The sequence below is a fragment of the Archocentrus centrarchus genome, chromosome 1 (genome assembly GCF_007364275.1).
Source record: "Archocentrus centrarchus isolate MPI-CPG fArcCen1 chromosome 1, fArcCen1, whole genome shotgun sequence".
Taxonomy (NCBI): Eukaryota; Metazoa; Chordata; class Actinopteri; order Cichliformes; family Cichlidae; genus Archocentrus; species Archocentrus centrarchus.
The window spans coordinates 10,239,757-10,253,619 of NC_044346.1; the positions used below are offsets into that span (position 1 = coordinate 10,239,757).

General features: G+C 39.3%; 2 protein-coding genes across 2 annotated transcripts; one reads left to right on the forward strand and one right to left on the reverse strand.

The window, feature by feature from the left end:
* Window positions 1–1,082: 1,082 nt before the first annotated feature.
* Window positions 1,083–4,827, reverse strand: ubl5 (ubiquitin like 5). Its single transcript, XM_030731386.1, has 5 exons — window positions 4,710–4,827; window positions 3,324–3,385; window positions 2,059–2,142; window positions 1,936–1,973; window positions 1,083–1,402 (listed from the first exon to the last, which is right to left on the reverse strand). Exons 2-5 carry the CDS (start codon window positions 3,377–3,379, stop codon window positions 1,359–1,361), a joined length of 222 nt encoding a protein of 73 aa, XP_030587246.1. The 5' UTR covers window positions 3,380–3,385; window positions 4,710–4,827; the 3' UTR covers window positions 1,083–1,358.
* A 96-nt stretch (window positions 4,828–4,923) lies between these two features.
* pin1 (peptidylprolyl cis/trans isomerase, NIMA-interacting 1) lies at window positions 4,924–11,973 on the forward strand. The gene is made up of 5 exons (XM_030731374.1): window positions 4,924–5,081; window positions 7,922–8,004; window positions 10,237–10,345; window positions 10,421–10,531; window positions 11,128–11,973. The coding sequence occupies exons 1-5, from the start codon at window positions 5,024–5,026 to the stop codon at window positions 11,235–11,237; spliced, it is 471 nt and encodes a 156-aa protein (XP_030587234.1). The 5' UTR covers window positions 4,924–5,023; the 3' UTR covers window positions 11,238–11,973.
* The last annotated feature ends 1,890 nt before the right edge of the window (window positions 11,974–13,863 follow it).

The window sequence follows — 13,863 nt, forward strand, 5'->3', positions numbered from 1 at the left end:
GTTATACTTTTGGTCATGTTTAGCATTTGACTCCTTATAGTTAGTTTTAGTTGTGCTCCTCTTCGGGGCTGGTGATGGCCTCGAGTCACGGGTGTGTGCTGGGAGCTCACTGGCTTTGGATGGCGATATGATTTTTGTTTGCACGCTTTATATGTGGTGCTTAATTCTAAATTGTAATGCAGTTTGTTCACATTTAAAATGCTCCCGCTGACCCAGCAGTTGTTGACTGTCTTTCCGCAGCTGTGCCACGACTGTCTTCTCATTCTTGTCTCTCAATTTTAGGGAAAGGTTTAAGTAAATGGCTACAGAATTTAACCTTCAATGGCTGTTCTGGCCTCTTAGCTGAAGCTCTGAAGATTTGTAACAATGTTTGCATGTCCAAGACTGAATCTACTGTTAGAGATTTAGGCAGCTGTGGCAGCAGGAATTTGCTCTCATGTTGCCAAAAGGGTTTTAATTCTACTCCATCCCAAACATGTTGGATGTGGTTAAATATTTGGCTTTGTTCAGTGCAGTCACATTCTTACCAAACTAGAAAAACATTTCTTTATGAGCCTGGTTTTGTGCACACATCAGCATTGCAATGCAAAGCCTTAAAGACATTTAAGCAAAAAAATTGGTCCTTAAACCGTCACCTCAACATTGCAAACACAGTTGTCTTAAACAGAATTGCAGAATGTATTTATGTTAGCTGGAACAAAGGTCGATCAAAGGAAATTATCAATACCTTATGTTTTCCTCTGAAATGTGGTCTAGTTGGAGTATAAAGTGAAAAAATGGTTTAATGTGTTTGTACTTGACAAAAACAGTTGAGTAAATGCATTTGATTCCTGTAGATCAAAGTAACGTTTTTGATACTTCAGTCACCACAACAGTGGTAGAAATTTTTGTTTAATTGAACTTGGTTTCAGTCAACCCCACCCCACAGTCTGAGAACCACGGCCACAGCTGATTAATCAACCAGTACCATCATCCAGTAAGCTGGAAAACAAAGACTAATTTGGGAAAGTGTGAACGACACGTAAGGTTTTTCAGTCTGATTCAGTATGAGAGAACAGTTACAGGACAGCAAAGACCAGCAGTCAGGTAAATATCAGCTTTATTTCCAAAATATCAAAACAAAAAACATCTTTCACAAAGTAATTTGAGGGGGGAAAAAAATCAAAAAATCAGTTGTCTGCTGTGTGTCCATGTCGCACTTTCACTTTTGTCCTGCAAGACCTTCAGTTAATCCCATCTGTGTGTGTGTGTGTGTGTGTGTGTGTGTGTGTGTGTGTGTGTGTGTGTGTGTGTGTGTGGGGTGTGTGGGCAAGGAACATCTTAACATCTGTACATCTGACTTGTGGTTCCCCTCTCCTCTACTGGTAGTACAGCTCCAGGTTCATCCCATCGTGGATTTCATCTGAAGAGTTTTTGGTTAAGTACAAACAGGTGATCTGGATGCAACAGCTGTTGATTCTGAGTGATGCAAATTTACACTCGTGATGTTACATGCATTACAAAAATGCTTCAGCTGCAAACGCAAACTAGTTAGGGATACATCAGTATGGATTACTGAGTGAAACTAAAAGAACTGCAGCTTTTCTGTGGCTGTAAAGGCATAATACTGTCGTGAATAGATAAAAATGATAAAGACTGTACTGGTAAATAAAAAGTTAGCCTTCACAGCAGTATCTATCTCCGTAGTGTAGTGGTTCCACATTTGGCTAACAAGTGACAGATCCCCGGTTTGATCCTGGTGGGTTCGGGATCCAGTGAAAAACATGCAGAACTACATGCTGTGGTGACCCCTTGTGAATAAGGAAGCAGCTGAAAGTAGCTACATAAGTTTATCAATTTCAGGTATTTAAAAACACTCAGTCATTACCTTAATGGTAACGTAAATAGACCACTGTCAGTAACTACCAAAAGCAGGAAAAAATATTGAAAGGATACAGTCACCCAGAGACACGTGGTCCTTGAATATGGTGTACCTGTGGAATACCGCGGAAAACATTTAGATCCAAACAGATGAGTAATTTGTCATCAAGCGTGTAAATTTCCATTTGAACATCTTACCATTTCTTTAATACAATCTTGTCGTACCGTGTTCCTGTTTGGGCAGCTATGAGCTTCTTCAGATCTCCGATGGTATCCTCAGAGCTGAACCACGGAAGTTAAGGAAAGAGCAGCGTGACAGCATGGAAAACTAGAATCATTTTGTTTTTGATCTGCAGATGGATGGCACAGCAGCTTTGGGTGCTCTGCTTTCCTCCCACAGTCCAAACACATGCATGTTAGGCAAAGTGTCCTATTCAAACTTGCCATAGGTGTGGTTGTCCATCTCTCCACGTAGCCCCGTGACAGACTGGCCTTCAAAGTAAAAGCCCGGCTATTCCTGGTGTCTAAGTGGATGACTGGTTTCTTGGTTTGGTCCAGAGTTGTTTTTGTTTTTATTTTCTAATCTATGCCGAGTTTCTAGGAAACTTGGCATAGATATTACAATAAAAACAACGATTTTATTCAAAGCCTAGGTTTTAATTTAGTTAACTAAAATTTCTTGTTTAGTTTTAGTTGACTGTAATAATTGGTTTGGTCAAGGTTTTAAACTGTTTTTAAACTGTTTGTCCTCAATAATTCTTTTTGCACATAAAACCACAGGATTTACATTTAAATATCATGCTTCCTTCCTCTAACAGGGTTGCAGAAATAAAAAGCGCTAACAACAAAACATGCGCGTTCATTAGCATTTACAGCTATGGCATTTCTGTATCTAGCATAATATGCTGATACAAAAAATGTTTTCAATTTATTTGTAGGTTAGTGTACTTTTTAGCTACTTTCTGTAGTTACTATGAATTTCTTTCATACATTTTATTATAATTAAGGTTCTGAAGATTCTATTGATGTATAGCGATTTGAAATATTCCACAAGATGGTACTACAGCATGTATAACTGTAAAGACGTGGTCTGGCAGACTTGTTCTATTATAGGTCTTAAAGGGCTACAGCACAACTGCTGCATTGACAAATATTCCCAGCCTCTCAAATATGACTTTATAAAACCCCAAAGAATTGAATTCATTGAAAATCTGCTCTGCATACCATCCCATAATAGAACTGATCCTTATTGGCTACCTTAATGCAAGTTCAATCAGAATTTCATAACTGAGGTGCTGTGAAGGCAGTTCAGAATGCTGTGCTTTGCAGAAGTTAAGCATTGTGACTTATGTCAACTCATCTCAAGATTTACATGTCATCTGTTCTTAAATTTTTTTTTTTTTTTAACATGTATGGTGAGAGACAATATTCAGCAACATTTGCAGAGTTTGAGTGAAGGATACTTGCACTTGACCCGGACTTTCTTGCCCAGACGATCATTGCAAACCACTTCGATCATCTTTGTCTGCCAATGAAAGGAGATGAGATAAAATTAGCCTAACCATTCCTATACATATAGAAATATTAATTCAAATAATGAGATTTTAACACTCGTGGTTGGTTTAAAAAAAAAAAATGATACAACATAGTATCACAATATTTTGCATGGGGACATTCTATCAATACAAGGACACCAAATATCAATATTTTATTAAATAAATTAAAATACTCTGGGAATGCTATAAACAAGAGGGCTCATCTCATGCACCACCATCCTGAAATGTTAGCCAAGCAAACTTACATTACATCAGCTCAACCAGAAAAAAAAACCTCCAATACTGAACAAACGTGACTTGACAAAGCACCCGAATTCAGAGCAAGCTAATGGATCAGTCACACATGCAAAAACAGGACAGCAACCTCTTTGCACATACAAAAAAAAAAAAAAAAATCAGTGCCTGTCTGGTGATTGTATTGCATTTTTTTTTTTCACATTCCACAACTGATTGTAACTAGAGTGTGTTGTACACTCACGACTACTTTTGATCACAAGGTGATTGCACAGGTCCCCTGATAGTAGGCAACCTTACTGCAAACAGTTGCAATCTGACTTGAACTGACTGCAATCACTCAGAGGGACTGTTGAAAGTTTACAAATAATTGCTCTCTAAATAATAAATGCAGACAGACTGCCCACATGTTGCCTTCAGTTTTACATTCCTGCAGACCAGGAAGGTTACAGAGTGCAAATTTTACAGCCAAATGTGGATTTCTGTCAATGTACATAACATATGTGATTAATTACAATTCTTTAGTTAATTGCTGTATTATCAGAAACAGATTGCATGCAATTGCCAACTTGACCCGATCCAAGACTGATGGCAACATTTATGGCAGTGTTGCTTGACAGTCTCATTTTGCAGCAAATAAATAAATAATTAAAGTGACAGTTATTTATCTTTTCATAAAACACAGCGACAAAGTTTAACTTTGAGGACATTATTTGTAGATGATATTATCACAATACTCAGCATATCGCAAATTCTTAAAAATCGCACCAATATCATATATAGGTGAAGGATTGTGATAATATCGTATGGTGAGGTGTCTGGTGATTCCCACCTCTGCTTGTTTTAGTCACACTGCGCTGGAAAACAGCGCTACAGAGATCTACTTAAATCAGCGCGGTGTTGTTTAGCTAACGTTAGCTGTAGCTCGCAACGCCAACGTTAATGTGCAAACAAACGTGACTTATGTTTGAACACATTCATCATGACCAGCTTTATGTGGCAAAATCCTGAACATTATGCTACTATATGAAAATCCCGCGTTAAAGCTATCATCCGTACCTGGAAAGTTAGAGAAGAAAAAACAATTATCTCCTTAGCTGATATTTTCTGGAATACTCTCGTTCCTGCTTGTCCCGTAAAGCTGGTCTATTGCGCGTTCGCCTTCCTACCAATCAAATGCGCACTATGATGATTGGCATTTGCGCTAAACCTATGAGAGAAGGAAAAACCCACCAAACGGCGGGCGTAATTCTGAAAACAACTTGTACCATAAACGTGAGGCCGACTGTCGTGATCTGCCTTAGCCGCAGCTCGGAGCGTTACGCGGCTTCTGCACTGAAATCAAATTTGAAAACGCTGCTGCAGAAAACAACATGGCAGACGAGGAGAACCTACCGCCCGGATGGGAGAAAAGAATGAGCCGCAGTTCAGGTGATAAAACACAAACCACAAGAAGCTAAGTGGGCCAAATACTGAGATAAACTGCGGTGTGTGATAAACTTAGCTCGACAGCTAGCAGCCTCAGCAGCGGGCTTTAGTGCTGAAACGAGGCTGGAGGGACACGTTTAATCACGGCTGGCTGAAAGCAGCCAGGGGTTGGTCGCTGCTGTGGTTGTCTTTGCTTAAATGTGGCGTTTCCGCAGCTTTTTTTCTAGGCGTGTTACTTCATTATAGCAGCAAAGCTGATTCATTCAACCTGGCTGCGGCAGGGCCCTGGCATGACGTCGTCTCGACCCGCCGCCTCACCTGCAAACTGAGCGAGTCCCAGCCGGAGGGCGCTTTTCACGGTGCTAAACTCAGGCTTCCTCCCTCCCACCTCCATACGTGACAGGTTATTACCACAGTGCGCACTCTGCGATGTTGTGTACACCGACCGGTGACTTATAATACAGCAGTCACACAGAGTAACACTAATATCTAACACGTTAGCATTAAGTTAAATTATTTATGATAATTTAACTTAAATGCTGTAGCATCCCACAAAGAAGCAGCTTTTTTTTTTTTTTTTTTAAACAGTCATTGTGAGGTGAATATTGTTGGAGTTGTTACTCAGTAGTTTTCCATACTGCTTGTTCCTTCTGTTTTTGCATAATGCATTACATTACTTAACTCTGGAGAAAGAAATGTACTTTTGCGTTAGGCTAACATGTCCTGAGATGCACTGGCACATCATTACTAGCTAACCGTATAAACTTTGGGCTACAGTCCTGCACACTGACACAAATCCCCGTCGTAATGAGGACACATTATCTTTTTTTTAGTGTTTAAGTATGAACACAAAGCAAACACAGACCAGCCCTAAGAGAGTTGAGAACAAACACCACCATGGTTCTGCTGTGGAAACAGGTAGAAATTAAAGCTGCTCATCACTGTCTTTATCTGCTGAAGATCAGGCTCTAGCTCCTGGGCTGGGGTCAGGACACACTGACTCTGGGTTCTTCACTAGCTTTGTGTGAGGTCATTGTCTGTGCAGATGTTTGCAAAGTCCCTGTGCTGTATTAGTGGTATAATACAGTAGTTTCTGTCAGGGATGCAGTGTGCGCTTTACCATCACACTCTTGTCTTTTTATGCAATAAAAATAAAAGTAATGTCCAGTATGTCATAAATCACTCAAGTGACACTGCAGAACCGTGAAGTTGTCATTTGGCAGCTGCAGCACCTCCATGTACATGTCCTTCCTTCACATCTCTCTCTGAGATAGCTGGATGGAGCTGTCTCCTAGTGAGTCTTCTAGCAACTAATTGCCAGCTAGTATTAAACAGCAAGCTAATTACTTTATATGTAGACATAGCCTAAGATATTAAGAATGACCAGAGGAAGAAAGGAGACATATTTCAGTAATGGGAAGCATTCGAAGTATCTTTATAAAAAAAAAAAAAAAAAAAAGGGTTTAATGTCACCCAGTGGTTTGTGGGCTACAGTTTTAAAGCTTGCAGATTTGCAGTTTGGTTTTCTGCATCTTGGTCTTGTGAAACCACACACGGCAGTTTTTGAACTGCACAAAAGAGCTGATCAGTAATCATTAGTGCCAGCCGGCTTGAATATCAAAATGCATGTCTGAGCGTATACCACTTATAAGTTTGTTACCTGAAAATGTTTATTTGGAATCATAAAAAATGACTGAGCAGCTTAACTGAGTCTCTAATCCCGAGGATGAACTCAAACTTCACGGCCTTACACAGCAGTTGGCGGCAGTTGTTCTTGTTCGGTCTCTGTAAACTTGACATAGCGGCTGCAGCTCTCCACCTGCCTCAGTTCGTGGTTAGAGTGGCCCTCTCAGTCGCAGCAACAGATGAAGGATGATTGTGGCCATGTGCAGTCCAAGATGGTGGACAAGTTTCTCTCTGAAGAAGCGGGTTGGCACAATATGCTAGAGAGGAAGGTTTAGGGCAGCAGACTGGACTAGTAAATGGATCAGTGTTCGATGGCCAAAATAAAATTGACCAGTGAAAACAGTCTTTAAACAAAAAATACTGAGAAAAACTGAATGACTGACTGAAGTGTCTTTAAATACAACCAAATGCTGAACAAGAAAAGGGCCTCAGCAGCGATTTTTTTTTTTTTTTTTTTTGCTCAAAGAATAGAATAGAATAAAATGCTTTTATTGTCATTATACAGGATGTACAATGAGATTGGAGGCCGAGAAGGATTCAAAGGTTCTCATTCTGCCTGCAATTTTTTTTTTTCCACTCATAGTTGCAAGCCCACGCACTAAGCTTTTTTTAGTTGTTTTGGGGTAATGTGGGTTTTGCTCACATCTCTGATACTCAGTTCTCATTACCTTTTATTTACAGTCACAGCAGGAAGTGGTTTACGCACATCATTGGTGACCAGCTGTTAAAGGAAGGAGAACTTTTCACAGCTTAAATGATGGCTCTAACTCAGGTGTACACCAGGCTAAATTATCTCTTTCAAACATGGATGTCGGTCCAGAATTTCACCATGAACGCACACCTGTGTAAAACTCGGCGTTAGACATTTTTCTGCAGAGTGAGACCAGTTGCTGTGGCAATAAATAAAAGGTATCCTGTTGTGGGTGGAGGAGAAATCCTGCAGTTACATGATGGCAATAATAAAGAAACTATATTTACTGGGGATCAACTACACTGTATGCAGTATTGTAATGCAATGGTGCTGATACAGGGCTAGGCGATTGAGTACTTGCACACCCTGTCACAGTTACCAGGGTGCCTTTTTTTTTTTTTTAAGTAATATGTCTGTGTTTTGACAGTGATGAATGTTTAATGGCTCTCTGTCATTACTCTAACAGGCAAGGTGTACTACTTCAACCACATCACTAATGCCAGCCAGTGGGAACGTCCGGTGGGAGACGGCCGTGGAGAGCCAGATAAGGTTGTGTGTAATGTGTCAGAATGAACTGCATTTTTTTTTTAAAATAATTTTCTACTGTAAAGTACTTTGCATAGTGTTACAGAGTGCCCTGCAGTATGACATAAAAACAAATATGAATGTTGTTAACCGAGCATATAATAACATCTTCATATTAAACTATACGTTTGAGATTCTTAGCTTGGACATTAGTCTGAAGATGAGGTGGTTACATTTTAAAGGCATTTTCTTATTGTTCTTCATGTAAACTGACTTCCTCACTTTATATGAGTTGGTGCCCCTTTCCTAAAGTGGCACGAAAGCACACTTTACTTAGCATGCTCAGATTGCAGCTGGGGCTACTGTTAATGCCTGTAAATTATTTATGATTTGCCTGCTGGGGTTAGCATCCTCCAGGATGACATTTGAAATGTTCCTGTAACACACCAGGGAGCTACCTGCAATATGACTTCTGCTTCTTCTTCTTTTAACTGGTAATAGCAGGAACAGTGCAGAGAAATTGGCTTCAACCATCATCACTTTTACTTTTCACATTATTAAAATAAATAACGGCAGCTGCATTCTTTCTATTGGCTAACAGTCATCGTCATTGCTGATCAGCGTGTATTCAGTTTATCATATAAGAAAAAAACGCCCGGGAAATGTCATCAGCATTTTGCTAATTAATTTTCTGTAAGGGTGGAGACACAAAATATGTTGGGTCCTCACTGATGGTATCAGATGTCTTGTGGGAATCACCAAAGACCACAAGATACAATATATTCATGATACTTAACTTACAGTACAGTATTATTGGGATTTTAAACATTTTAAGCTAAGTAAAGCAATAACATGCACTATATTGCCAAAAGTATTCACTCACCCATCCAAATCATTGAATTCAGGTCTTCCAATCACTTCCATGGCCACAGGTGTTTAAACCAAGCACCTAGGCATGCAGACTGCTTCTACAAACATTTGTGAAAGAATGGGTCGCTCTCAGGAGCTCAGTAAATTCCAGCGTGGTACTGTGACAGGATGCCACCTGTGCAACAAGTCCAGTTGTGAAATTTCCTCATTATTAAATATTCCACAGCCACCTTTTAGTGGTATTATAACAAAGTGGAACAACAGCAGCTCAGCCATGAAGTGGTAGCCCACATAAAATCACAGAGCGGGTCCAGCGGACGCTGAGGCGCAAAAGTGCGCAGAGGTCACCGACTTTATGCAGACCTCCAAACTTCATGTGGCCTTCAGGTTAGTTCAAGAACAGTGCTCGAGTCCAGGCCTCAACCCGATAGAACACCTTTGGGATCATTTAGAGCAGAGACTGTGAGCCAGGCCTTCTGGTTCAACATCAGTGTCTGACCTCACAAATGTGCTTCTGGAAGAACTGTCAAAAATTCCCATAACCGCATTCCCAAACCTTGTGGAAAACCTTCCCAGAAGAGTTGAAGCTGTTATAGCTGCAAAGGGTGGGCCGACATCACATTAAACTTTAAGAATGGGATGTCACTCAAGTTCATATGAAGGCAATATAGTGTATGTTGGGATTTATCACATTTATTCAAATGCAAATTATGTCCCCAAAAGTAAACTTACCTGATAAGATAAAGTTCTCAGCCTGTTTTTTTTTTTTTTTTTTTTTATTTACTCTGAAATGGGATTGTAAGGCAGACAAACTAACCAACACTGTTAATGAACTGTCATAAATGTTGCATGTACCTAACAAAGTAAACTACTTGTATTACATTCTAGTCCAACTCAGCTGAATGCAGACGTGGGTGGAAGTCCAAAATAACTTCAAATGTTTGGTTAAAATGTGAACACACTTTTCTGATTTCTTTGTCCAATACCTCCATCTTTGTTTGACCTACTTGTCACCTTTGATGACCTCACTAGAGGGGGAAAAAAAACTTCAACAGTGCCATCTAGTGGACTGAAAAAGCAATTGATTTTATTACTCTGGTACTGATAAGTTCATTTTGTATTTTTTTGTATTTGCAATGTATGTAAGGTTAATATTTGTGTCCCTGTATGTTTGTAACATTTGGGGGAAGGTCAGAGGAATCAAATTTAGGTGCGGGGCTGCTTTCAAATTTTAATTTTGCTGTTCCAGTTGTAAAGTGGTACTGATCAGTTTAAGAGGAGAGAAAAAAAATAAGATTTGCCTTCCCCAATAAACCAATACCTGGAGTGTTACCAGACTAATGTCTTTTTTTTTTTTTTTTTTTTTCCTTTCATTTTTAAATTCAGGTACGCTGCTCTCACCTCTTGGTGAAGCATAATCAGTCGCGTCGTCCATCTTCCTGGCGAGAACAAAACATTACGCGATCTAAAGATGAGGCCTTGGAGCTCATTCAGAGTAAGTAAGGCAGCACAGAGAGGAGAGTTTATGAAGTTTGATGAATGTATTTAACATCTTGCCTCTTCTGCACAGAGTACATAGAACAGATCAAGTCTGGACAGGAGAAGTTTGAGTCCCTGGCTTCTCAGTTCAGCGACTGCAGCTCAGCTAAGAACGGTGGAGATCTGGGACTGTTCGGCAGAGGTACGCGCCTCGTGATGTCATTCTCTGCTCCACCAGCTGAAGTAGCTCCGTCCGGTCTCTCGTTCGGCATCTCTTTCATCTCATTTGTCTTTCTGAACAAATAGAGTTCTTGCAGATAACTCCATATCTGGCATCCAGTACACTCGCTGCCATAAAACAAACTTAAAACCAGCAGTTTGTGAGCACAGAACAAAAATGTAGGCATACAGTGCTGTGAAAAGTCATTTTCCCCCTTTGCTGATTTTAGTATTTTGGAGGGTTTCTTTTGCATATTTGTCACTTGTTTCAGATCATCAAACAAATTAGACAAAGATAACCTGAGTAAATAGAAAATGCAGTTTTAAATGATTATTTGATTTATTGGGGGGGGGGGGCATGCAAATCTAGCTAATATTAAATTAGTTTGAAGATCTAAAACCTTTTCACAGCATAGTCGGCTAACAGCAGTGCTTCTGTCCAAGGACTGAAAAACTTTCTTTTTTATGTCTGTATAACTGAAAGCTAATACTTTTTAAAAAAAAAAAAAAAAGTAATTAACATGCTGCATGTTGTATGAGTTTTTATTTGGATAATCATTCGGTGCGTTTATGTTTTAGGTCAGATGCAGAAGCCTTTTGAAGACGCCTCCTTTGCTCTCAAAGTGGGAGACATGAGCGGCCCTGTTTTTACTGACTCTGGAGTCCACATCATCCTACGCACTGGCTGACAGGAAGACTCCGCATGTTGTGCTTTCCTCTTCCATCATCTCACACACACACACACACACACACATATATAAAAAGTCTAACCCAATCAACCCTGCAGTTTATTTTAATGACACACACCACCCTAGTAAACAAAGCTTAAAGCCTGCATTGCATCATTTTAGGTGGGGATCCGTTTGTTCTAAGCACCATCAAACATGTAATCAATTTACAAAATTGTCTGGAAATCCAAAAACGTATTTCAGATTATTCTTTAAGACCTCAAGCTTTTATTAACCATGACTGTGCCTGTTGAAGTGACTGCCCAGTTTCACATGAGTGAGGGTCAATTAAAAAAGTTGTCTTCTTGGTATGTGCATGACTTCTAAAGGACCACTTACTGTATGTTTTCCAGTTCTACTGTATGTGTGCCGAAGCAGCTCCTTACTGTTTTGGAAAATGGGTTGAAATACTTTCTAATTATAGCAGCATCCCTGCAGATGGAGAACACACTGTTATTTTGAGTTCACTAGATTTCATTTTTCTGTCTTTTCCATTATTCAGCAACATAGAATTATTTCTTTTCATCATCTACTTTGAAAAAAAAATGCATGTTTTCTCTTTTGGATATGCCTTGATGGCACCCTTGAAAGCTTGCAGGTTTTAACAATAAGCTCCACAGCTTTTAAAAACATCAACGTTCAGGTGAACTGTTAACACTGTTGTGTCATTGAGGCAGAAATAAAAGTTTTTTTGTAAGTCTTGTTTTCTTTATTCTCACAGTTTTAAGCCTCTGACTTTTTGGATCTGGTGTTAAGTGTTGGGTCTTCATAACAGGTCTGTGCTTGCCCTTGGTTTTGCAGAGCATTAAAGGCAACCTTTTTTTTTTTTTTCCTTTGGATCATTTCATACTTAAGCTGCGGGTGTGAACTGATGATTTTTCTGCTTTGTGTTTTGCTTTTCTTGCAAATACAAGAACGCTATAGAAAAATCTATACTTCCATCTAAAAAATAAAATAATAGTACAACTGAAATTTGTCAAACTTATAATATAAAAACTAGATTACCAATAGAATACTCAGCAGTGCAGCTGGTGCCAGTAACATGTTAATAAATTGTAACTTTATTCACTGCAAATACTACTGTTAACTGATATTTGCAGAGACACTGAATAAACTTGATATGAATTGACAGGTTCAGTCATTTCCAGTTGTCATTGTTTTTAAATGGGTTCAATAGACATATTTTAATAAATACCATGTGCTGAGCAAAATCCATGGTTTTTGCAACATTTTGAATTTGTTTAACTTTATACAAAGTCCTGTGGCTCTTTTGCTTGTAGTTCTGCAGTTTTTTTCTTGTTGAGTGAGAGAAATCTTGTCTGTTTTTAATGCACTTGTTCAATTCCAAGTCAGGATCAGAGTCAGACAGAAGATCTGCATCTGGATTTGTTAAACTTAATCACTGACATACATTTGTGTTCAAAATAATAGCAGTGCATTTAAAAGCACAAGTAAAGCTCAGAATCCTTAAATTGTTTTTATTTCCAGGCATTAGGAACACTGCAGATTATATTCTAAATAAAAACATGAAGAAAAATGTATAATTTTTCCAATTAGCAGGAAATTAAGAAAAATGAATGTTGGGCTGTTCAAAAAAAAAAAAAAATAGCAGGGTTTCTTTATAAACTCAAATATTCACTTTATGCACTGAAAAATCTTTAGGAATTAGCATTCCTGTGAATCACTAAACTAATATTTAGTTGTATAACCACTGTTTTTGAGAACTGCTTCACATCTGTGTTGCATGAAGTCAACCAACTTCTGGCACCTGTGAACAGCTATTCCAGCCCAGGATGATTTGACAACTTTCCACAATTCCTCTGCATTTCTTGGTTTTGCCTCAATAACAGCATTTTTGATGTCACCCTACAAGTTTTCTATCGGATTAGGGTCCGGGGACTGGGCTGACACTCCATAACTTTAATTTTGTCAGTCTGGAACCAAGAGGCTGCTCACTTACTGGGATCGTTATCTTGTTGAAACACCCATTTCATGGGCATTTCCTCTTCACCATAAGGCAACATGACCTCTTCAAGGATTTTGATATATGCAAACTGATCCATGATCCCTGGTATGTGATAAATAGGCCCGACACCACAGTAAGAGAAACATTTGAATATCATGATGCTTGCACCACCATGCTTCACTGTGTACTGTGGCTTGAATTCAGTGTTTGGGGGTCATCTGACAAACTGGGGCCCTTGGACCAAAAACAACAATCTTAATTTCATCAGTCCACAAAATGTTTCTACATTTCTCTACAGGCCAGTCAATGTGTTCTTTGGTAAACTGTAACCTCTTCAGCACGTGCCTTTTTTTTAACAGTGGGACTTGATGGGGGCTTCTTGCCGACAGATTAGCTTCACACAGGTGTCTCCTAATTGTCACAGTACTCACAGGTAACATCAGACTGTCTCTGATCACCCTGGAGCTGATCATTGGCTGAGTCTTTGCCATCCTGGCTATTCTTCGATCCATTTGAATGGTAGTCTTCCGTTTTTGTCCATTTCTCTCTGGCTTTGTTTTCCATTTTAGAGCACTGGAGATCATTTTAGCCGAGCAGCCTGTTGTTTTCTGCACTTCTTTA